At 43.4% G+C, this 23,756-nt stretch overlaps 1 protein-coding gene across 1 annotated transcript in view; it reads left to right on the top strand.

Moving 5' to 3' along the window:
- Positions 1-565: 565 nt before the first annotated feature.
- Positions 566-23,756, top strand: part of LOC101964060 (cilia- and flagella-associated protein 337-like) — a 46,313-nt gene continuing 23,122 nt past the window's right edge. The window contains exons 1-8 of the mRNA XM_078015957.1: positions 566-712; positions 1,396-1,639; positions 3,455-3,560; positions 11,920-12,071; positions 15,072-15,174; positions 20,549-20,655; positions 20,737-20,816; positions 21,573-21,627. Coding sequence (XP_077872083.1) covers positions 691-712; positions 1,396-1,639; positions 3,455-3,560; positions 11,920-12,071; positions 15,072-15,174; positions 20,549-20,655; positions 20,737-20,816; positions 21,573-21,627 — 869 coding nt within the window. The 5' untranslated portion in view covers positions 566-690. The remainder of the gene's footprint in view (positions 713-1,395; positions 1,640-3,454; positions 3,561-11,919; positions 12,072-15,071; positions 15,175-20,548; positions 20,656-20,736; positions 20,817-21,572; positions 21,628-23,756) is intronic.

Below are 23,756 nucleotides of genomic sequence, written 5' to 3'. Positions count from 1 at the left end.
CCTACGCGCCTTCAGCCACCACTCAGTTAATCCCTATCAGCAAACTAATGCACTGATTGGGACTCTCATAACCCAATCATTTCTCCTCAAAACCTTCTTGCATTGTCTCACACTTGAGCTTTGGGGGAAACCTCACACCCAAATCATAACAAGTGGGCTAAGGGAGCCACCAACAAGCAGACTATTTAAAACATGTTTGGAAACTGATACTGACATTCTAAATCGTGGAAATTTCCAAGAAAAATGAAGATTTCCCACTTCTCTTGAAAGGTTATAAAGTCTTTTGTTGTTGTTGTTAATTTGTGTGTGTGTGTGTGTGTGTGTGTGTTTGTGTATGTGGTCCTGAGGATCAAACCCAGAGCCTTGCAAGTGCTACATCCACAGCCCCCCAAAATTATAAGGCCCATGTTAGAGTTCTACAGGACAAAGTTCTAGTGAATAGAGCATCACGTGATCTTGCAGATGAAGCATGCACTTGCCTGAGTGGAACTTATTTGAATTGCAAATTCCTCTCTCTAATTCTGGGAAAAGAGTTGGACTCATAACTTGGGATAACAGGCAGAGATCTCAAACAAAACTATCCTTCAACTCATAGATGAGGTCATGAGCAACAAAAGGAAGTTCTTACTTGGGGGATAGGAAGTGGAAGCTGAAGACGATTCTTTGTCCTTCCTCCAAGGTCCCTTGGACATGGTTGTGGTTGGTGATCAGGGTAAGCCAGGCGGTAGGGATGGGAGAGGCTCTGGTGAATGTATCGAGGATTTCTTTCATTGATTTTCTGGTGAAACCCATGTCTGAAACCTACCAGAGGACCACTAATTGCTACTAAATGATGTGACCATTATGATTCTATTGTTCAGTGGATTCATAAACTGTTGTAAGTATTTGGCTGAAAATATCTGTCAATTGTAGACAAAATTTTCTGGTTGATTTTAGAACTGATAGGTCAACTGGATGAGTCCCAATGTCAGAGTCAGTGCTGAATTTGAGGCTTGTTCCATTTCCTCCATGACAAGTCTCTTAACTTCTCCATATACATTTTGTCACCCATAAGACGGAGGTAAATGTGCTTGAATCAGTGAGTTTGTGTTCGGATCAAATAAGATCCTTGTTGATGCTGGGTTTCCTCCAAATAGGATGGCCTTCATGCTACCTCTGTTCCCAGGTGACTTTTCTTGTCTCTGTTTAGAAAAGGAGGGGGGAAATCTTACTTTTCTCACACACACCGCTTTTCTTCTTCAGACTATCTGTAGTTAACACCTGGAGGTGGAGGAAGAAGAAAATACCAGTTGTTGTTGAAAATGAATCAGGGACCTTTAGTGATCAGCAACCCTGTCGGGAAATTGACTGATCTTATTAAGAAACTGTGTTTTGCTTTTCTGTGAATATTTTCAGGGTGCACAGTGGGAACAACAAATGTCAAGCAAAAGATGAAAGAGATAAGGAACGTTAGGAAAGATGTCAAGACAAGAAAAGGCCACGCATCCCTTGCTCTGCCCCAGAGGCGAGCAGAATATGATCAAACAGTTTTTCGTATCCATAAAGGAGTGAAGGCATTCTTCTTCTGCCGGAGAAAGAACTTACTGCTGACAGGTGGCCTGGATCAAATCATTCGAGTCTGGAATCCTCATCTGCCTGGGTAAGTTGTCTTTCTCCCATCAAGAGGGCCATCGGTGTAGGAAGATAATTGGAAGCAGGACTGGGGATTCCCTACTAGAATGACTTAAGAACCTCTGACCAAAATTAATACCCCTTACACACCATCTGGGAAACTTCTGTCTGTAGCCTGTAAAGGGATTATTTTTGGAGTTCATTACAAGTCGTTTAAAAATGTAAATACCTTACAAGGACAGAGAGACTGTGTGGAGCTACCGTTCACCTGCATCTCAGCAGGTCCCTTTAATCACATTGCTGCCTGCCCTACCATGAACCCCTCACCCTCTTGGTCACAGAGAGCTATTAGGGATTTTGATGTGTCATGGATGTTTTTAGTGCACCTTTCTCAGCCCCCAAGTGTACACTCAGTTCTCCACAGAGGTTGTTTAGCCCTGTCAGAATTAATGGCTCTACAGAATTAATGGTAATACCCCTCAGGCACAGCAGAATTGACATGAAAGGCAAGTATAATTGACATAAGAAATGAGAATTGTTCTGGGAAGCCTGGAATTTGGGTAGCGGGGTACTGAACAGTGTGACCACTGAAGGTACATTCCCATCTCCTCCTCAGTGGTGATCATTACACTCTAGAATCAGATACACACCTTTCATGGTAGACCCTATGGAACAAATGCTCAAGGAACACTTTCCTGATAACAAAAAAAGACCATTTTATTGAGCACCTACTCTGTACTGGGTACCATACAGCACAGACGGCCTCTCTGATCCTCACATTAAGCCCATTTACAAATGAAGAAACTGGAGCCCAGAGAAATTAAGTGACTTCTTGCAAGTAATGGCAGAACAGAGGATCAAAGTCAGTTTGTCATTCCCACTGAGAGGAGTTGAAGACGGAGACTGGGAGATGGGGAGCTGGTTCTCCTGTGCTGGGCAGTGGAGATTCAGGGATGAGCACAAGTCACGTGGGACATGCCAGGATTCCGGGTCTAGCCAATCTCCCAGGCATCGTCAGGGATCCGCGCAGGTGACCCTGTGCCTTTCAGTCATGCAGAAGCACCCAAGTTGGTGCCAAGCAGCGGTTGAGCACGTGGCTCAGCTGGTGCCTCACTTCCTGGCCAAGCCACGCTGACCAAGAGCTACAGCTGCCATTTCCTCGTCTACAGTGGTGATCACTAAAGGACCCACCTCCTGGAACAATAAGGAAAATCAAAAAAAATGAGTTAATCCACACAAGACCCTCAGCACAGTGTCAGAGACATAACAAAGAAAAATCATTTTCCATCCACTTCTGTTACCTTAGGTTCCCATTTGTCTGGTAATTGAGAACAAGTTGCTTCCTGTCTTGGTTATGTAAATACATGGGCTCTCCCTCCTGAACCCCAGTCCTGCCTCTCTCCTCCCCACCTCCTCACCCTCTCACGGGACCCAGCCCTGAGATCCTCCAAGGGCACTGTGATCCCTCCTATTACGAAGCCCTTCCACCCAGGTTTTAATGCTGTTCACCCCAGCCTTCAGAAAGCCACCACCTGCCACGGAATCCGTTCCAACCCCACCTTGGACAGTTCCTGGCGGGTTCTTTTTATAGTGTTACTGTGAACAGAGGGAGAAATGAGGCCCAGGGCTTCATCTCACCGCGAGTCCTGTCACTCTCACTGGGTATTATCTGCTTCAGTCCTTTTATCTCACAAGATATGTACTTGTGCAATTTCAGAGGGAAACATAACCCTCTTCCAGGCTGAATAGAACTGCCAGATCTGGGCCAAGTTTAGTTTTGCATTTTTATTTAGAAATAGCAGACAGAACTGCTTTGTGTTCATCTGTTCTGTTTTCATTCTAGAAAACCCACAGGTCTGCTGAGAAGCCACACGGCTCCGGTGATCTACATCCACTTATCTTCGGAGGATAACAAAATATTCTCTGTGTCGACGGACAACACGGTCAAGGTCTTTCCCTTTCTGTGTTCTGTTGCATGTCTCCTCTAAGCCAGGTTCAGCAGAGGGGTGATTTTTTTTTTCATGGTTACCTTGCCCTCTTTGACGGCCTGAGGGGCCTCTGCCTGGGTAAGCGCTCACATGGTGCTTATATGTGTGAGTCTGCCCTGGCGAGGGAGGTTATGCCAGCAATTGAAGGCTCAGGGAGGCCTGGTGTTCAGTGTCGGGGTGAGTAGACCTTCCAGAATTTAGGCCCCTGCTTGCACACTTCAAATATTCTGTGTCCCGAGTATTCCGAGTGTTTAGAGGATGGACGAGGGGAGCTGGGAATGGAACAGGAACCTTAGGGATACAGCAGCCCCTTGCCACAATGGTTGTCTCTTTTTTTTAATACACACAGGGCAAGTGGACCCATTCCAAAAAGTCACCTCTAAGCCTTACAATGGTAACATTGCTGCTTCATTTTGCTTGCCTGCACATCTCTCTTTATACCAAAGGTCCTGTTGACCTCTAAAGTTTGGTTATTGTACAGCCTTTGTCACGTACTCTTTATATATATATATATACAAAAGAAGTCTCACTGATTTTCTCTGCTCATCATTTCCTTTGCTCATTAAGTGAATAGGACAAGTTTTCATGATCTTTCTACCTTCTCTACCGGGCTGTCCTGGGGCCAGAGGGAGAGAATTTGGAGTGAATCTGTGGAATGTGGAAGGAAACCAATGTCACTGCTTTGTGTGGATATATAAGCCAGCTTGCTGACCACTCGTAGCATAAGTGATTGATGGGTACCATGGATTGAATTGTGGCTCCTTCAAAAATTCATCTATTTAAATCCCAACCCTCAGTGCCTAGAATGTGACTACATTTAGGTTCAGGGCCTTTAAAAATTTTTAATTGAACACAAAGGAGCCGTGTGGCTTCTTAGCAGACCTGTGGGTTTTCTAGAATGAAAACAGAACAGATGAACACAAAGCAGTTCTGTCTGCTATTTCTAAATAAAAATGCAAAACTAAACTTGGCCCAATTTAATTAAAATTTAATTAAAAATTTAAAAATTTTTAATTGCCTTCCCCATGGGGGAAGAAGAAGGTGGGAGCCACCTAGGACATGAGATTGAAGCAAAAATGGAGTAGCACGGGGGGCGGGGGTTTGAAGGGCCACACAGTCCTGGGTAAGGGCTTTGGCTCATAAGGTAAAACTATGAATAATTTCAATGTCAACAAATTAGGTAACCTAGATGAAATGTGCACATTTCTAGAAAGAGCCAAGCTATAGTAACTGGATTAAGAAGAAAAAAATCAGAATATACCTATAACATGTAAAGACATCGAGTTATAAAATAATAAAAATTTACTCAAAGAACAGTTAGGCTCAGATGGAAACACTGGTGAATTCTGCCAAACGCTTTGGAGAATTAGCATACCAATCCTTCACAAACTTCCAAGAGAGAGAAAGGAGAAGACTTCCCAACTGACTCTAGGAGTCCAGTCCATCACCTGATGCCAGACTCAGATAAGTACATTCCAAGAGAATTCTAAGCCAGTATCTTTGGCGAATATGAATGCAAAAGTCCTCATCAAAATGCCAGCAAACTGAATCCAGCAACATATCAAAATACTTCTATCATAGGACCAAGTAGGATTTATCCCAGGAAGGCCAGAGTTGTTCAATACATGAAAATCAATGTAATAAACCATATCAGCACATCAAAGGGCAAGATATGACATCTCAATGAATGCAGAATTCAAAATGCAAAATTTATGCTCCCAAATCTACAAAATACTTTGGAAAGAAATTACAAAGAAGACATAAATACATGAAAAGGCATTCTGCTTTTAAAGATGGGAAGATTTAATCTAGTTAAGATGGCAATGCTTTGCAAATCAATGAACATATTCAATGTATTTTTTTTAATCAAAACCTCAGGTGCCTTTTTTTCCCCCAGAAATTGGTTCAATACTAAGATTCATATGGGAATGCAAGAAACTCAGAATAGCCAAAACAAACTTGAAGAAGAAGAAAATTGAAGAACTCACATTTCCCAACTTTAAAACTAATTACAAAATGATAGTGAATAACACAGTGTGGAGATGGTATGAAGTAGATGTATAGCAATAGGGAGTTAAGAAATAATTGGGAATCAAGAAATAAACCCTCATCTCTACGGTCATTTGACTTTCAACAAAAATGTGAAGACCACTCAATGGGAAAAGAATAATCTCTTCAGTAAATTTGCTGGGTCAGCTGGTTATCCACATTAAAAAAAAAAAAAAAAGAACAAGATAAAGTTGGATTCCTGCCTCTTACCATATGTAAAAACGAGCTTAAATGGATCATAGATCTGACTATAAGTGCAAAACCATAAAACTCCGAGTGAAACATATGAGTAAATCTTCATGATGTTGGATCGGGAATGATTTCTTGGATATGACAAGAAACAAAAAGAAAAAACATTAGACTTCATCAAAATTAGAAACATCAGTGCTTAAAAGGCATACCATTAATAAAAAGAATAGACAACCTACATAAATGCGGAAAATATTGTGAGTCACATATCTGATGGGGAACTTGCATCTAGGATATAAAGAACTCTTAATGCTCAGCCATATAAAAAATAACCCAATTAAAAATGGACAAAGGATTTGAATGAACATTTCTTCAAAAGTAGGCATAAGTAGATGACGAGATGCTCAACCTCATTAGCCATAGGATTCATTAGCCATGAGGAAGGCTAAAATCAAAATATAGACAATAACAAATGTTGATAAGAATGAGAAGAAATTTCAAACCTTACACGTTGCTAGTAGGAATTTTGAATTATTTTGAAAAACATTTTGGCAGTTCCCACATGTTAATCATTGAGTGACCATGTAACCCGCAATTCTAGTCCCAGGGTTATACCCCTGAGAATTGAAAACATGTTCACACTAATATTTGTATTTGAATCCTCATAGCAGCATTGTTTATGATAGCCAAGAAGAAGAAATATAATGCATGTCCATCACCTGGTGAATGAGTAAACAAAATGTGGAACATCTATACATTGGCCAAGTGTAACAACCACAAAAAAAAAAAAAATACTGATACGTGTTACAACATGGGTGAACCTTGAAGATGTGTTAAGCCAAAGCAAGCCATAAAAAGCCTTCTATTATATTATTACATTTATATGAAATGTCTAGAAGACGCCAAGACATAGTGACAGAAAGAAGTTTACTAGTTGGCAGAGGCTGGAATGAGGTACGAATAGGGGTGACTGGTAATGGATGAGGAGGGTGGTAAAAATGCTTAAAAATTAGGTAGTGGTGATGCTCGCACAACTCTGTGAATACACTGAAGACGACTGAACAGCACACCTTAACAACGTGTTGTGATATGTCAATTCTATCTCAATAAGGCCATTTTTTGAAGAGTAGAGCAAGAGTCAAGATCAACAGCAAGGCTTGGGGTCTGAGCCAAAAATTGAGACAGGGATTATGGTGGGCGAGAGAGACAGGAGACCGGGAGCTCAATTGTGGATGTGTTGGATAGAGTCGTCCTGTGTCTAGGGAAGATGTCAGGGCCAGAGATATAAATTTGGGAGTCATTAGCATTTAGATGGAATTTGAAGCCATGAATCGGAACTGAGATCACAAGGGAATGAGAGTCAACAGAGGAGGAAAAATCTCTCTAAAGACCAAGTGCTGGGGCCCTGTGATGTGCTAGGATTTTCCACTGGCGGGGGGGGGGGGGGGTGTCCAATATGGCTCCTGTATAGGGAGCTTGGAATCCATCTCATGATGATGATGAGATATTCTAAATAAAACCAGCTGTCAAGATCATAGTCAGCGACATTCAGGGCCCAAACTCAATTCAGTCTTCTGAGCAAACTTGATTAAAATGGTAAGATTTATGAACTTTGGCTTTTGATTTATTTTGAAAAAATCAAATTAATCCAAAGGCATCATCCAGAGTCACAAAGTTGGGAGGCTTCATATTTTTAATGAGCTTTTTTTTTTATATTTCCCCCCAAACTTACGGCCCTCAGATAATCATAATTCTGTATGTGGGGACACGTCTTCTATCCTATTTTCTTTTCCTAGTGCTTCTCCATTTTCTTCCAATCTAAACTCATGATTACAAGATTAGCATCTTGCCTGTGATGATTCAGGCATATTGAATCACTTCCCAATGTGTATTTAAAATATATTGAAATCCTATCTTGGAAATATGGTGTGTAAGTTATTTCAGAATATATTATTCCTATCAAATAAAAACTAATCAAGTAAGAGCCAAACAGCTAGATTTCTAGCATGCCTGATCAGATAGTCCTCATTCTTTGAATTGATTTTTCAACCCAAATATTTTACTCCTTTAAATCATGGGGACACACAAGACATTTGAGGAATCTGCTGGTTTCTGGCACTCTGTAAACGAGAATAAAGTGACAGATTCAGATTTTCCTTTTCACTTGTTGTTTTCTGTAGTTCTAACATTGAAAATCACAAAGAGGGCTGTTTTGAGTCGACTGGAATTAGGATGGAAAGTTATTTCTCAAAAAGAAATTAGCATGGTGTATTACTTAGCATAAGCAGGATGGAATAAATCAATGCCTTATTTTCTACAGGTTAAAACAACAGAAGTTTGTTTCTGCAGCAAACTGTGGCCAATGGTCCTGGTGAGTGGGTGCTTTTTCTCCCACTCAAGGGACAGGCTCCCTCTAGCTGGTGGCCCCACCCTGACTTAAGTTCTCAGGACTCTTCATCCCCATGCCAGGGGTGTAAGAACAGAGAAGGCACACCTTCTTCTAGATCCCAGCCAGAAATGACACACATCACCTCTCCCAGTCCATGACCACCCTTGGATGAATGGGAGACTGGGAAATGCCTTAATTTGGAAACCATCTTCCAGCAATAACTCCACCTGTGGATAAAGAACTATGGATTTAGGGGATGGAGGGTGGAAAGCTTTGGAGACATGCAACTTTTGAGTTTAAAGTATGAACCTAGCACAAACCATGTTACTGTGGGTGAATGATTGGATCCTTCTGAACTCAGCAACTGAATTTTGAACATTAGCTTATTCTTCTCCAAAATGGGAGGAAGATCCACCTTGTAGGGTGGTCAGGCTCATGAAAAGCAATGCAGAAATCGTACTCGCCAAAGAGTAGCTTTACCAGGTAAGACTCTGTTGAGCCTGAGAGACACATCTAATGCAAATAAGTTAAGCTTTTAAGGAAGAATTCGATGGTTGTTGAACTCAGATTATTGGACAGACAGCCTCTTGCAAAGAGGTTGATATTCTATGATATTCTATGCCTGTGCTTCTCACTTCTGCTCTTGGTACACCTTGACCTCATTGGCTCCTATTGCAGAATCTTTTCTCCCTTCAAATGGTAAGGAACAGAGATGCCCATAATCTAAAATTTACATTCAGACTCCAGTTTTACTACCAGGCCCATCCAGGAAAATCAGACGGAATGACACAAATTGGCCAGAGGTGAGTGCCATGTCTCTTGCCTGCAGTCATAGAGGCCAATCTCTGGACAGGAAGATGCTAGACAGACACCAAGCAAGTCAGTGATAGCCAGCTTGTGGTAGCTATTTTTATCCTCTGGGGATTTGATGCCAATTTGGTAGGTCAACCTCAACTTCAGTTTGAAGAGTTTATCTCTACTTTTCCCTTCTTAGACCTTAGCAGGCAACCTTGTGCATCATCCCACCTGAATAACTGTTCCTGAACACCAGAATTATCTATGTGCTCCTTCCCATCGTCAAAATCTCTTCTTCCGTAAATTTATGTGTTAGTGTATTTTCTGTTGCCATAATAAAATACTTGATATTAGATAATTTATAAAGCATAGAGGTTTTCCTATCTCATGCTTGTGAGGTTAGAAAGCCCAAGAACATGGCACTTGCATCTGATAAAGGCCTTCTTGCTGCACAACATGGTGGAGGGTATCATATAGTGAGACAGAGCAAGCATGCTAACGTGGGTCTCTCTCTCTCATTAGGAAGTCACTAATGCTTTATAAGAACCTCATGATCATGCCTAATCCTAATTACCTCCCAAGTCGTACCTCCAAGTACCATTAACATACTAATTTAGGGATTAAGTTTGGAACACAAATTTTGGGAGAAGCATTCAAACCCCAGCTACTGATGTCATGAGGTGAGAAGAAATCATCAGATAAGTGGGTTCCCATGGAGACGTAAATGACTGATAACAGCTGCACATCTTACCTTTCTATCAAGGAAAATGAGCATCTTCAACCAACCAACCAAAGTTACAGAAAGGAGAGAGGATGCCCCTTGAACGAGCTGGCCCTCGGGGAGACCTTTTCTGTGGGACCGTTTGATCTTGGTCGCCATTGTGGCTCCATGCTGACCCTTTAGGGGACACAGCTCCCCACTTTTATGCCAGATGAAAAGACAGGCTGGAACTTTGATAATCCGTTTGCTAATTAACTGCTGGGAGAACCAATGGGAAGAAAGCACAGAGTGTAAATGCAGCAGTGTAGACTCTGGTGGAGGAGGTCAAGGCTTAAACTGCATCATAGCTGACTGGCTTCCTGGAACTGCGTGGAGAAGCCCCGTCCAAGCACATCCCACCCTCTCTCAACCTTGGGTGTCTCTATGCTGCTCTGAAGGCCGATGGGCCTGCGGGTGATTTCTGGTTTAGCTATTTATTAGTTCTATAAATTCCGGAGAGTTCTTTAACTTCCCTGGGACTCAACAGCTGACCTTTGCCTCCCAGAGTGGGTTTATGAGAGCATGCATTTACTAGAGCTGGAGTTTGGACCCTAAGTGTCCAGCCACAGTTCATGTGTTAAATTCCTGTTCCCAGAATGCCATAGGAGGAGGGGGAACCTTAAGAGGGGCGTCTCGTGGGAGGTCTTTCATCATTGGAGGGGTGTGCCCGTGGAGGGCATTGTGGGAGCCGCCCTCCTCCTTCCTCCCTTTTGTTCCACCACACACTCCTGTGATGATGTGCTGCCTCGCACAGTTCTAAAAACAGCAAGGCCAACCTATGATGGACGAGAACCTTCCAAACTGTGAGCCAGGATACACATTTTCTCTTTAGAAGTTGATTTTCTCAGGTGTCTGTGAGAGTGATGGAACCTAACATGGGTTGACCAACAAGGTATCACAGATTGGGTCACTTAAACACGAGAAATGTCTGGTCTCGAAATGAAGGAGGCTGGAAGTCCAAGATCGAGGTCAATAGGGTTGGTTCCTCCTGGGGGCTGTGGAGAGTTCCAGGACTCCTGTTTGGCTTCTGGCAGCTTGCTGGTAATCTCTGGCGTTCTTTGGCTTAGAGATGCATCTCCCCAATCTCTGCCTTCATCTTTACGTGACTGTCTCCCTCTCTACACTTCCCTCTTCTTACAAAGACACCAGTCATATTGGTTTAGGGGCCCAGCAGGACCTCATCTCAGCTGATTTTATTTACAATGACCCCGTTTCCCAATAAGACTAGTCAAATATAAATTTGGGAGGGACACAATTCAGCCTATATCAGAGTAACTAAGAAAATGCACGTAAAGCAGCCGACAGAACATCAGATGCGTGTTAGCTGACAAATCACCACTGCCTTCATGACAATTGTGATCTTCCCAGTTTTATGCCTGGCCCCTCTGCTCCTCCCCAGCCCCGATGGCTCTCACAGACCTTGCCAGGTCACAGTACATGAAGATAATACAAGAGCCACGGCATGATTTACACACCCACCTTAGTAAATGACAGACGATAACGTTATCATTCTAATCATGTTACACCATTACTGTGTTTAAACCTTGACGGTAAACCTTGTGTCTTTAAAATTTTTTTTTTAATTTCTTGCAACAGCTGTATAAGGGAAGTGCCATCATTATTTTTCCCATTTTGCAGATGAAGAAAAGGAGGGGGAAAAATGGTAGGAACTTGCCCAAGGCCCCATGGCCATTTGGTGGGCTCTGAAACCCCGTGGTGTCCTCAACCCTGAAGTTTGTCCCCTGTGTCTTCCAAGTGTCTGTCCAGTGACTGGTTTTGAGGATCTGCATTAAGAAATAGGGATGAAGACAGTTGTGTAGCACAAAGTGCACTCATGATTTCGGCTCCACTCTGACAGTTGGGTCCCTGGGAAGAGAGGTGACTGGTCATCCCTTGTAGGGGGAATAAATCACAGTCCCCCTCCCCAGGTCACTTCAGCATGGATCAGGAACACGGGCCTCACTCTGCCTCCTGGAGAAGCAACAAAAAAACTTCTCTTTGGTGGGGGGGGGGCTGGGGTGCGTCTGGGGCGGTGTTTCGAGTTGGTGGGACCAAATCAGACCCCCCAGCAGACAGCAGCTGGGCACACAGCACAGAAGGCGACTCAAGCTCTGTTGCTTATCCCCTTTCCTCCTCAGATCTGGGACCTGGAGACCCACAGCTGCTTGTTTACAGCCTCCTCCAGAGCCAGCGGCATTCAGGGGGGGCTCGCAGCCTGCCTCTATCTCCCGGGTCCCCGAGCTCTGTGCGTGGCTGCAGACACCGTGGCACTCTTACACCTCAGAATGAGGTATGAAGCTGTTCTCTCAACAACAGGCGGTTCCAGAGGGTTCTGCAGAGCCAGCTGTTGTCACCCCCTCTTAGCACTCTGTTGGGTCTCCACGGGGCCTCCCCACTGCGGGCCAGACCTGGGTCTGTAGCTCACAGTGAGTATTTGGTGAGCCCTCTTGAATATTTCCTGTTAATTACTCCAGCACCCCCTTCTCATATCCAGAAGTCTGTGATCTACCTCTTAGGCCTGTCCCACCCACCCTTGTATTAAATTGTTCAAAAATTGATCATACAGGGGCTGCTTATCCAGACCAAAGGCAGCGTCAGCCAAGCAGAGCGAGTCCTGGGGGCGCTGCTCAGCTCACCAGTACTGTGGACTGTGGCCTCCGCTGTGCCCCATATCCCAGGCCCGTAAAGTGGGACAGCCATGCAGGGCAGCACCTGCCCACATGAGACGGATCTGTATGGAGAAGCCCCTGAGTGGGCTTCTCCTGGCCAAGGCCTTGGTGTCCAGGAGTGTTAATGCCTCAGGACGAAAGTCTTTTTGATTCTTCTGCAAACGAGTGCACTTGGTTTCTTTGGCACAGCTTTTGCCAGGACACATTGCCTTGGCAAGGAAGACAGGTGCCTACCTGCCTGCCCTTCCACGCTCATGAAGTCCACTTAGCATTGAAACTGAGTCAGCTCCAGGTGTCTTTTTCTGCCCTTCCTGGGCTGAGATGAGTTTGGAGTTCTGCCTCTAACTCCAACCCTGAAGATGAGCAAGCAGGAAACTAGAGAGGCTTTTCCCCAGGGCACAGGGGAGCCAGGAACAGAGCAGGGACTAGACTTCCAGTCTTTAGGTACCTGGTCTTTTCCCTGCACCTGCCATGCCCACTGACACAATGAAGATCTCTGAGACATCAAAGGGGAGAGGGGCCTTAAGTTTAGACAACAACAACAGCAATCAGACAATTGGAGTCCTACTTCCTGGTTCCTTCCCTTCTCCAGGGCCTGCATAGAAGGCTGCCTTCAGAGGGCCCTAAAAGGCCTTGCAGGCACAGGATAAGTGGCTTCCCTCCTCTCGGGCTCTGCAGGGGAGGAACTCTACCCTGCAGCAGGCAGGGACAGCAGGGTGCAGCACCTGCACTGTGCTTTGGGAGCTGACAGGCCCTCTGCATCCCAAAAGTACAGACATCATGACAGCCAGCTCCTGGAGCTAGTGTGGCCCACTCTTACTCTCCCATTATTCCTCTCTGGCTGCACCAACAAAACATTCCTCATGGGCACTTTCTCCCTCAGTGTTCAGCAATCCTGAGTCCAAAGTCAGTCGTACGTGTAATGCAAGACGAGGATGCAGGAAGAGTAAATATCGTAGTTCGCATATTTCAAATCCTTTCTCTCTCATCAGGGTAACTGAATTTCCTGAGCCCAAAATCATGATGTGTGGCCTCACAAATATTTTTTTTCCTTGACTTGTGAACATAGAGTCTCAAAGACATTCCCTGGACTCAGCGATCGAATCACATGTTCAGAATTCACATTATGGAAAAGTGATCCCTTTTGCACAATTTCAGAACGCCATGCAGAAGGCCAAAATGTGTGTCTCCCGTCTGTGGCCTTCCAAATGTGCTCACTGAGGCGGTGAAGCAAGCTTGCATGGACCAGGAGCGCCCAGGCAGGGCAACTGCCAAGTGATTGTTACCACTGGGCACGGAAGCAATCTCAGGCTCTTCACTCAAGATGCCAAAACAACCAGCCCCAAACGGAAGCTTCAGTCAATCAAACTGCTGTTTGTTCTACATGATAGCACTGTGTAGAACAAACAGCCAGCTTGATTGATTTCTTTTGGAGCGAGTCACTGAAATTCCAATTCGCGGCAAACACAGCCTCCATCTCCAGCGCCAGCACTTAGGAGCCAGACCATGTCCCCCCCACTACCCCCTAGCCCCTTCCCTGCTGTCACTCAGGAGCTGTGTGACCTGGATTGAGTTACTTAGCTTTCATCAGTGAAGTGGGGAGCGTAGCTCTCTCTTCCCAAGGCTGGAAAGGGAAATGAGGCTATCTGCCAGGCCCAGAACTTTCTGTTTGCCCTGGGCTCCCTGTGGACCTCCCTCTTCCTACCTTCACTTCCCAAGCCCAGGGACCCTTCATGGAGAGGTTCTCAACATCCTTGTGCCAAATCCTAGTCTTCCTTGAAGAGGATTTGGGGCATGATGTCTAGGGCTTCAGATCCATGGAAGGCTCAGCAGCAGTGCCTTGGGGCTACACAGCAGAGGGACAATAAAGAGAGATGGCAGAGCAATGGCATGCAGCACAGACATTCTGTATAAGAGCTCTCTGTGTGCCAAGCCCCTCCAGACTCTTCTATCCTCTTACCCCATTTATTTCTCACAAAATTTCCACGAGGGATTCCATTTTGCAAAAGAAGAAATTTGTCCAAAGGGACCAGGGTACTTAAGCCTGGGGGCTCTCTGTTCTTTGTTCTGACCTCCCCAAGGTGGCTCACAGGACAAGGCTCTGAGTGTTCAGGTGTGCCCTTTGTACCTGGTACCCTTGGAGTTGTGCCACGGGGCTTCCCAGGATCTGCCTGGCCTCTTCCCCCTTGTGAGTAAGAAGTGCTGTTTTCTGGGCACAAGGATTTACAAGAGGGATAATCCCTATGTGTTTTGGGGGGGAAAGGTCTGAGTTATTAGTGAAAAAGACCCATTCTGTAGTGCCTCAAAATCACATTTCTCCTGCCCTCAACAGGAGACATGCGCTCTCAGTTTTCCTGTTTAGCAGCTGCTGTGCCTTACTGCTCTCAATTTTATATGTGCCATTTTGTGCTAATGACATTACGTTTTCTCATTGAATCCTCAAAACAACCCTTTAAAGTAGGTGCCGTTATCCTTACTTTACAGATAAGATTGGGATTCTAAGCAATTAAGTGATTTTGACCTAAAAGCGACTTTGTAGCCATTTCTTAATGTGCTCTCCTGGGTACCTGTGTCATGAAAGTGGCCTTAGGTTTTCACTGTCTCTCTTTTACATGAGCAAGATCTGCCCCAGAGCCCCACCTGGCACTTTCCCACCAAGAACCCGTGGTGTGTTGCGGGTACAACTCGGCCTTTAGGCATGTGGTCAGCTGCTCAGAAGCATCTGTAAGTACCACTCCTGCTCTTCTAGGAATAATGTATTTGTGGGTGCGGGCCCGGCCTCTGTGTCTTCCCCTTAGAACTGAACAGTGTGTTCTGGGGATTTTCCATCTCTGTAATAAACAAGGAGAGACTTAACTCTATTCTGCGAATGATCTGGTACCCTCAAGATATTCTCCCAGGAGAGTCAGATGGAGGATCCTGCAGTTTCACCAGTGGCTTGTAGCATGAGCTATTCAGAAGGACCATTCTGGTAATATGGTTTTGTTGAGATTCTCTTCCACAGTGTAAGACAATGACTACCCAACCCCGTATTATCCCCCAATCCGTGTTGGTAAGGACAGACTTCTATGTCCACTTCCCCTCCTAGAGGGTTCCCAAGGACCATACCATCTATATCCTTGATGAGTGGCACAGTATCAGCCCACAGGAAATGGGGACAATCAGTACTCACCGAATAAGGAAAAGACATGCATCCTGTGATTCATCTTCTTATGTCCTTGTGCTAATGGGAGGGTACAGGCACACTCCAATTTCATGCATGATGTTTTTAGTGTTCTGAATCTCCAAATATATCCATGTGTCATTGAATGACAAGATGTGTTCTTAGAAAAGGGGGGATGGCTATTTTATCACAGTGCAAACATATAATTGCCCAAAACTAGGTGGTAGAGCTCCTACACGCCCAGCCTGTGTGGTTTACATTTATATGTGTGTGTATGTGTGTGTGATCCCCTATTTTTTTCCACAAAGATGTGTTCCCTATTTGGTCACAATAAACAAACTTCATACGATTGGATCTATCACAGGAGAAAATGATGCTGTTGAGAGAGGTGGTGAACGCGAGATAATGAGGCTGCCGCAGTGTCATCTGGCACGCTGTTGTACAACAAACGTTTTTTATAAGTAAGAGTACACACCAAAATAACCACCAAATGTGGCACAGTAAATACAGAAGCCAGTAACATAGTCATTTATCATCATCAGAAGCATCACTTTCTGCACATAATTGCATTTTCTATGCTTTTATATGTCTGGTGGCACAGGGGTTGTTATACCTGTGTCACCACAAACATGTGAGTCACGTGTTACCCTAGGACTTTACAACCGCTATGATGTCACTGTGGGAGACAGGAATTTTGCGGCTCCATTACAATCTTATGAGACCTCTGCTGGGCATGCAATGGGGCAGGGGGTTGATGGAAACGTCGTTATGAAGCGCATGACTGTTTTAGTTCAGTTGCTTTTTGAATCAATGACCTGGGTAGCAGTACAGGTGAGTGGCCAAGGCATGTGGCCTCGCCTTCTTTCCTGCTTCCTTCCAGAGCCAGGCCCACCAGTCTTCAGGGATTACGGCCTCAGGTGCATGCCCACGTCACCCCGCAAGTCCACTCCACACTCTGCATTTTCCTCCCCAGAGAGACTCTGTGGACCTCACCCGGGTTTTTGCCCATAGTGATGAGTGATCACTATGATTTTAAGTATCAAAAAACTAAATTACCTGATCTGTGGGTCAGAAAGTGTTTACAATGACTCAGTCTCAATACATCTGAAAGAAGAGGAGTTCCTGCGTATTTGGGGTGCACACCCACCAGGGAGTATTCATCTTGCTTATTTATCAGAACTTCCTGAGACTCCCTGAAGCACCCCATTTTACCTCCTCAGTAGCCTGCTCATCATGTCCAAGCTTTTCTACGTCTACCCCAGGATTTTCCTGCTTTTCCTACACACACCGCAGCCTTCACCCGCTTCCTGACCACCTGTGTTCAGTACCCCCCACGATGGTGCAGGATTGTTTCAGAGAAGAGAGCCTCCTCCTCTTTGGCAAGACAGTGAGGGAGCTTGAGCTCAGGGATCAGAGCCCCTGTGTCTCGTCCTTCTTCAAGGCAAATACCAGCTCCTCTGAGAAAAGTTCTCAATCTCCCCCACCTCACCCTATAGCTTAGGCTTCTAATTCTACAAGAACGCAGGCTGCCTCTTTCAATAACTTTGCTTTTAATAAGCATCCCTCCCCCTGGCAGTAGGTGGTAAGTAGATGTTGAATTGAGATATAAATATGCTTACAGCTATTGTAGTAGACACATGCTGGTAATAAACTCTCCAACGCTGAGTGAATTAAATTACTGATCTCAGTATGTGCGCACCTTGCGGATATGTTGCTGTGTGAAATCCTTGTAATGTCATTATGCCACTGTCACAATCCATAGCATCTAAACCACGTTACACACTTGACATTTATGGAGTAGGGAATATAACCCTAGATCTTCACAGAGCCAGGATTTATGAACATGGTGATACCACATTTTGTCCACTCGTTCATATAAGCAGAAGCACTAAAGACCACCAAATTTTGGTACCTCTGAAAATGTTTGAAAACAGCACAATGAAAATTCATAAATTCAATGCTATGTCATATTACCTTCCAACTACAACTTAACTTATGTATATATAGTTATATATATATAGTTATATATATATATATATATATATGATATGGAAGCTTACTTTATAAGAGTTACAGATAAATTGTCATCAACAGACCTTGAAACTATAACTGTTTTAAAATTTAATATGAAATTTTTATTAAGCCATGCATGGTGGTGCTCACCTGTAATCCCAGCAGCCCAAGAGGCTGAGGCAGGAGGATCAAAGCCAGCCTCAGCAACTTAGCAAAACCCTAAGCAACTCACTGAGACCCTGTCTCAAAATATATATATATATATAAAGGGATGTGGGTGTGGCTCAGTGTTTAAGCACCCCTAGGTTCAGTTCTAGTACAAAAAAAATTTTTTTCATTTAATTTTAATTAAGTTTTTAAATAAAAGATTAAAATTTTATATAACTTGGAAAATGGTTGCATTTTACTATGTGTGATTTGATGGTATTTCCAAAAGGAAGAATAACTTGAGTTGATGAGATTCTCAAAGGACCTGCTATGCATGAAATTCTTCTTACAAAGCACAAGTAGGCACACCTGAAAACATGTGACTTTTCTTTAGACTTTTCTTGATTCTATAAATAAAACCCTGAAGTCATTTGGAGGGATATTTCCATTTTTCACTTCAGTCTTTTCACTTTCAGATAGCTTCCTTTGAGGGGCTTTGACAATTTGCTCTCAAAGATGGGTCTGTTTAATCGCAGAATGGGAGTCCAAGAGGTGGATGAAGAAGGAGGGTCCCCCTTGGGTGTGGGTCCTGGGCTTTCTGCTTCATTCTTCCAAGCCAGGCCTCACCACCAGCTGATAGGTAATTCGTTCAAATCTGGTCCCCAGCCATATTACCGAGGAATGCAGGCTGTGGGGCTCTGGTTTATATGCAAATGGTGGACAGCTGAAAAGTGAATCCCAGCTGCACCAAGGGTCTATTGCAATGTTCTGGGGAAGAGATGAATGTACCTGAGTGGCAGGCACCTCTAGGGGCCTCGACCTTGCAGGGGGAAAGAAGCCGAGCGTTGACCACTGGAAATCTGTTCTCAGGCATTTAAAATCATGTGACAATGGAGGACAACGCCTTCTGGCTTCTGGCTTGGAGACCTAGAACTTTCTCTCAAACGAAGGGCAACTTCCTCTTTTACAAAGTAGCAAGTTAGAAGAAATATTCCCTAGTCCTGAGAAAGGATGCACCCCCTTGGGACTTCTGTCCCCTCAATCACATGGTCTGGTAGAGATTTTGCAGAAAATCAGAGGACTCTGGGTGAGTCTCCAGGAAGGCTACCCCAGGGGAAGCCTTCCTGAGGGGCCGTTCACATCAACCAGTCACAAAAGATGCCCCGGGGCTCTCTTGAGGAGGTTGGGGCTGAAGGAAAGTAATTGCAAGACTGAAACTCATCGGACCAAGTAACACAGTAAGTCTCAGGGCTTAGAAGATGTAGCCACCCCCCAAAAAGGTCACTTTCTTGTTCACCTTTGCCCTCATGGTGAATAAATTTTGCCCCTTAAAATTCAATGCACGCCTATATTCTCTGAGCCGGGATGGTTAGAGTTGTAACCTATGCTTTTGAAATCTTCCAAACTTCTCACTGAGATATGGGCTGAACTGCATAACCTCAAGTTCATGTTGAAGTTCTAATCCCAGTCCCTCAGAATGTGACTGTATTTGGAGGAAGGACCTTTATTTTATATTTATCTTTTTATTTTGAACTGAGACATAAAACATAAAACTTTTTATAGGAATATAGCAACATGTGATATTTTAAATTCCTCTCTCTTTAAACATGTATCTTTTTTTTTTTCCTGGTGAAAACACTCAAACTCCTTTCTTCTAGCTTTTGGAAATGTACATCAGATTATTCTTATCTGTAGTCACCCTACTGTGCAATAGCACTCCAGAACTTCTTGCTTCTAACTGAACAACTCAGTACCCCATCCCTCCATTCCCTCTCTTTTCTCCAACCTTGGTACCCACCATTCTACTCTCAACTCCTAGATCTATATTTTTAGATTCCACATACAAATCATGTGGTACTTGTGTTTCAGTGCCTGACTTACTTCACTTAGTATAATGATCTCCAGTTCCATCCATGTTGTCACAAATGATAGAGTTTCATTCCTTTTTATGGCTGAATAGTATCCCATTTTATAGATGTACCACATTTTCTTTATTTATCCATCAATAAATGAACACTTGAGCTGATTCCTTATCTTGGCAATCATGAATAGTGCTGCAGTAAAATGGGAGTCAGAGATCTCTTCAACATACTGATGTCCACTCATATATGCATATACACATATATACATACATATATACATATGTGTATATATAAATAAATAAATATATATATAAACACCTAGTCACCTAGTAGTGGCATTGCCAGATCATTCGGCAGTTCCGGTTTTAATTTTTTAAGGAACATACGTATTGTTTGTCATAATGGGTGTACTGATTTTCATTCCCACCAACAGTATGCAAAGGTTCCCTTTCAGAGATAGGATCTTTCATGAAGTGACAAAAGAAAGCCATCAGGGTGGATCAGTCTGACTAGTATCCTTTTAAGAGGAGACTGGAACCTAGAAAGAGATCAGGTATGTGCATGCACAGAGGAAAGGCTGCATAGGGACACAGCAAGGAGGTGCTTCTTTGAGCCAAGGAGAGAGGCCTCCAGAGAAACCAACCTTGATGGTACCTGGACCTTGAACACACAGCCTCCAGACTGAGACAGTAAATGTCTATTGTAGAAGCCGCCTAGTCTGAGGTGCTTTGTCATGGCAGCCACAGCAAAGGAATACACTGGGGTGAGCCAACTTGGGCTGGAAATACAGATACCTTCAGAGTCAATTTGTATCTTTTATATCTATGATGTTAAACTTCTGAATGCAAATTCCATTCCATTTTGATAGCCATTATCTCTCAGTTACTTCCCCCCCCCCAATTTTTAAATCCAGATAGTGAAAGTATGGGACTTTGAAACAGGAAGACAGTTGTCTGAATTTTTGGGGGCTCACGGCAATGCTGGGATTACTTGTCTGACCTTTGACTCCAGCGGAAGAAGGTATGTGCCTTCTCCAGTGTTGTTGACCATGGGGCAGGTGACCCCTACCATGTCCTCCTAAGGGACCACTCTGTTTTCTAGGCTAGTGACCGGGGGCAGAGATGGCTGTCTGAAAATATGGAGCTACAACAATGGACACTGTCTACACACCCTGAAACACGGTAAGCGATGCTGGGGTATTCCAAGTGGTCCCCCTAAAATATGGATGCAAGATTAGTTGTAAATGTAAAAGAAATCAAATGAGATCCATCTAGAATTTGTATACCAACCCACACCCTTTTTCTCAGGCATATTACAATACTCGATGACTCGGAACTCATGCTTCATAGGGATGCAACCCCATAAATCAAAATCTAGATTAACAAATTATAGGCAAGTATCTTGTTAGATTTCCTCCTTCCCAAGGCTGCTCACTCCGTCCATTCATTCATTCTGTCTGTTCTTGGCAAAATTCCCCTGCTTCTGGCTTTGAAATTTCCTGCGATGTCGATAAAACGCAAACATTCTTCAACTATCGCTGGAGAATAAATGAAGTCCAAGTAAAAGAGACAAAAAGTGATCAAAGCCATGATACTGAAGCCGCGAGTCTATGTTTTCTAGCCCTGTGGTGACTTCTGCGCATTCACTCATTCGTTCCCCCACTAGGAAGTGCCACATTCTCCTAGGGACCTATCAGGAGAGGCTGGCCCCTTCCCATAGCTGAGCAATGGGCAGAATCAGAATCACAGGACAAGGAGGGCAGCAATAAACCAACAGTGCTTAAACGACTTCAAAGACATTTAACTATGATCTGGAAGCTAGAAAGTCAATGCTAAAATCTCCCCCAGCATCAGTAAGAGGAGGTCAACATAAATCAGCCGATTCAAGAATTGGTCAAGAAAACTCTTCACTATAAAAAAGTATTATTTTCTTTCTAGATGAAAAACAAAGTGAAGTCTGCGATTGTACCTACATGGAGGTGAACCAAAATAAGTGAGTTAAACTCAGCTGTAGTAGGAGAGGGGTTTCTCTTTAGTGGAGTATCATTTTCTGGCTTAAAATTTCGTCCTAGGGGAAGACATCAAAACAGTGCAGGGAATTTTCCAGAAGAAAACATGTCAAAACATTTCTGAGGACTCTGGTTGTCTTTCTGGTGCCAATTTAGGCAATAAGGCTTTTTTCTAGAACATTGGAGCAATTCTCTGCACATTTTGACAACTGTTTAGAAATACAGGTAGAAAGCACAACACCTCCCTACCTAATGCTTTATGAAGGAATAAATCAGAGACTGGAGCAATTAAATTCAACCGTCACAAATCAAAGAACAAAAATTCAATAAAAATTCCCTCCGGAACACTACAAGGTGAAGCAATTTGCGGACAGTTTCCATTCATACCCTTGTCTCCAGGGATCCACTGGGCTCTGGGGGTCAGTTCATCCTCGGGAAGGCAGCTGTGCATGGAGGAGCATTTGTTGATCTCAGAAATGTTGGGATGTCCTGTTTCTATTTCCTGATCCTTCAAGCACCAGTTCAAAGACAGACCCTAATTTATCAAATCACATTTCCTCTTGTTCTCAAAAGAAACAGAAGCGCTTATATTCTTCTTTTAATGATTCTTTTTTATTGGTTCTTTTTAGTTATACATGACAGTGGAATTCATTTTGATATAATTGTACGAGCATGGAATAGATCTTATTCTAATTAGGACCTCATTCTTGTGGCTGTATATGATGGTGGGATTCACCGTGTGCATATTCCTTTATGTATATAGGAAAGTTATGTCAGATTTATTCCCCTCCCTTCCCTTCATTTCCCTTAGTCTAATCGACTAAACTTATCTTCTCCCCGACCCCGCCCATTGTGGGTTAGCATCCACATATCAGCAAGAATATTCAACCTTTGGTTTTGGGGGGATTAGCTTACTTCACTTAGCATGATAGTCTCCAGAGCCATCCATTTACTGTCAAATGTTATAAAGTCATTATTCTTAGTAGCTGAGTAATACTCCATTTTGTGTATATATATCACATTTTCTTTATACATTCACGTACTGACGGGCACCTAGATTGGCTTCAGAGCTTAGTATTGTGAACTGAGCTGCTATAAACATTGATGAGGCTGTGTCACTGGAATATGCTGATTTTAAATCCTTTGGATAAATACTGAAGAATGGGATAGCTGGGCCAAATAAATGGTGGTTCCATGCCTAGTTTTATGAAGAATCTCCCTATTTCTTTTCAGCGTGGTTGCACCAAATTACAGTCCCATCAACAATGTATGAGTGAACCCTTTTCCCCACATCCTCATCAATATTCACTGTTACTTGTACTCTTGATAATTGTCACTCCGACAGGAGTGAGATGGAATCTCAGTGTAGTTTTAATTTGAATTTGTCTAATTGCTAGAGAGGTTGAACATTTTTTTCATATATTTGTGGACCGATTGTGTTTCTTCTTGTGTGAAGTGTTTGTTCAGTTCCTTTGTCCACTTATTGATTGTGTTATTTGGGTTTTTTGCTGTTATGTTTTTGAGTTTTTTGTATACCTGGAGATTAATGCCCTATCTGAGGTGCAGGTGGCAAAGATTTTCTCCATTCTGTATGTAGGCTCTCTTCACACTCTTGATTGTTTCCTTTGCTATGAAGAAAATTTTTAATTTGATGCCATCCCATTTATTGATCTTTTACTTTGCTTCTTGTGCTTTAGGAGTTTTGTTAAGGAAGTCAGTTCCTAAGCTGACATGTTGGAGAATTGGGCCTACATTTTCTTCTAGCAGGTGCACAGTTTCTGGTCTAATGCCTAGGTCTCTGATGCACTTTGAGTTGATTTTTGTGCAAGAGTTAAATTTCCTTCTCTTACATATGGACTTCCAGTTTTCCCAGCACCATTTGTTGAAGAGGCTATCTTTTCTCCAATGAATGTTCATTGAACCTTTATCTAGTATGAGATAAATGTATACTGTGTGTTTGTCTCTGAGTCCTCTATTCTGTTCCACTGGTCTTCAGGCCTCTTCTGGTGCCAATACCATGCTGTTCTTGTTACTGTAGCTCTGTAGTACAATTTAAGGTCTGATATTGTGATGCTTCCTGCTTCAATTTTCTTGCTGAGGATTGCTTTGGCGA

The sequence above is a fragment of the Ictidomys tridecemlineatus genome, chromosome 6, assembly GCF_052094955.1.
Source record: "Ictidomys tridecemlineatus isolate mIctTri1 chromosome 6, mIctTri1.hap1, whole genome shotgun sequence".
Lineage (NCBI taxonomy): Eukaryota > Metazoa > Chordata > Mammalia > Rodentia > Sciuridae > Ictidomys > Ictidomys tridecemlineatus.
This window is presented reverse-complemented; position numbering and strand designations above follow the sequence as displayed.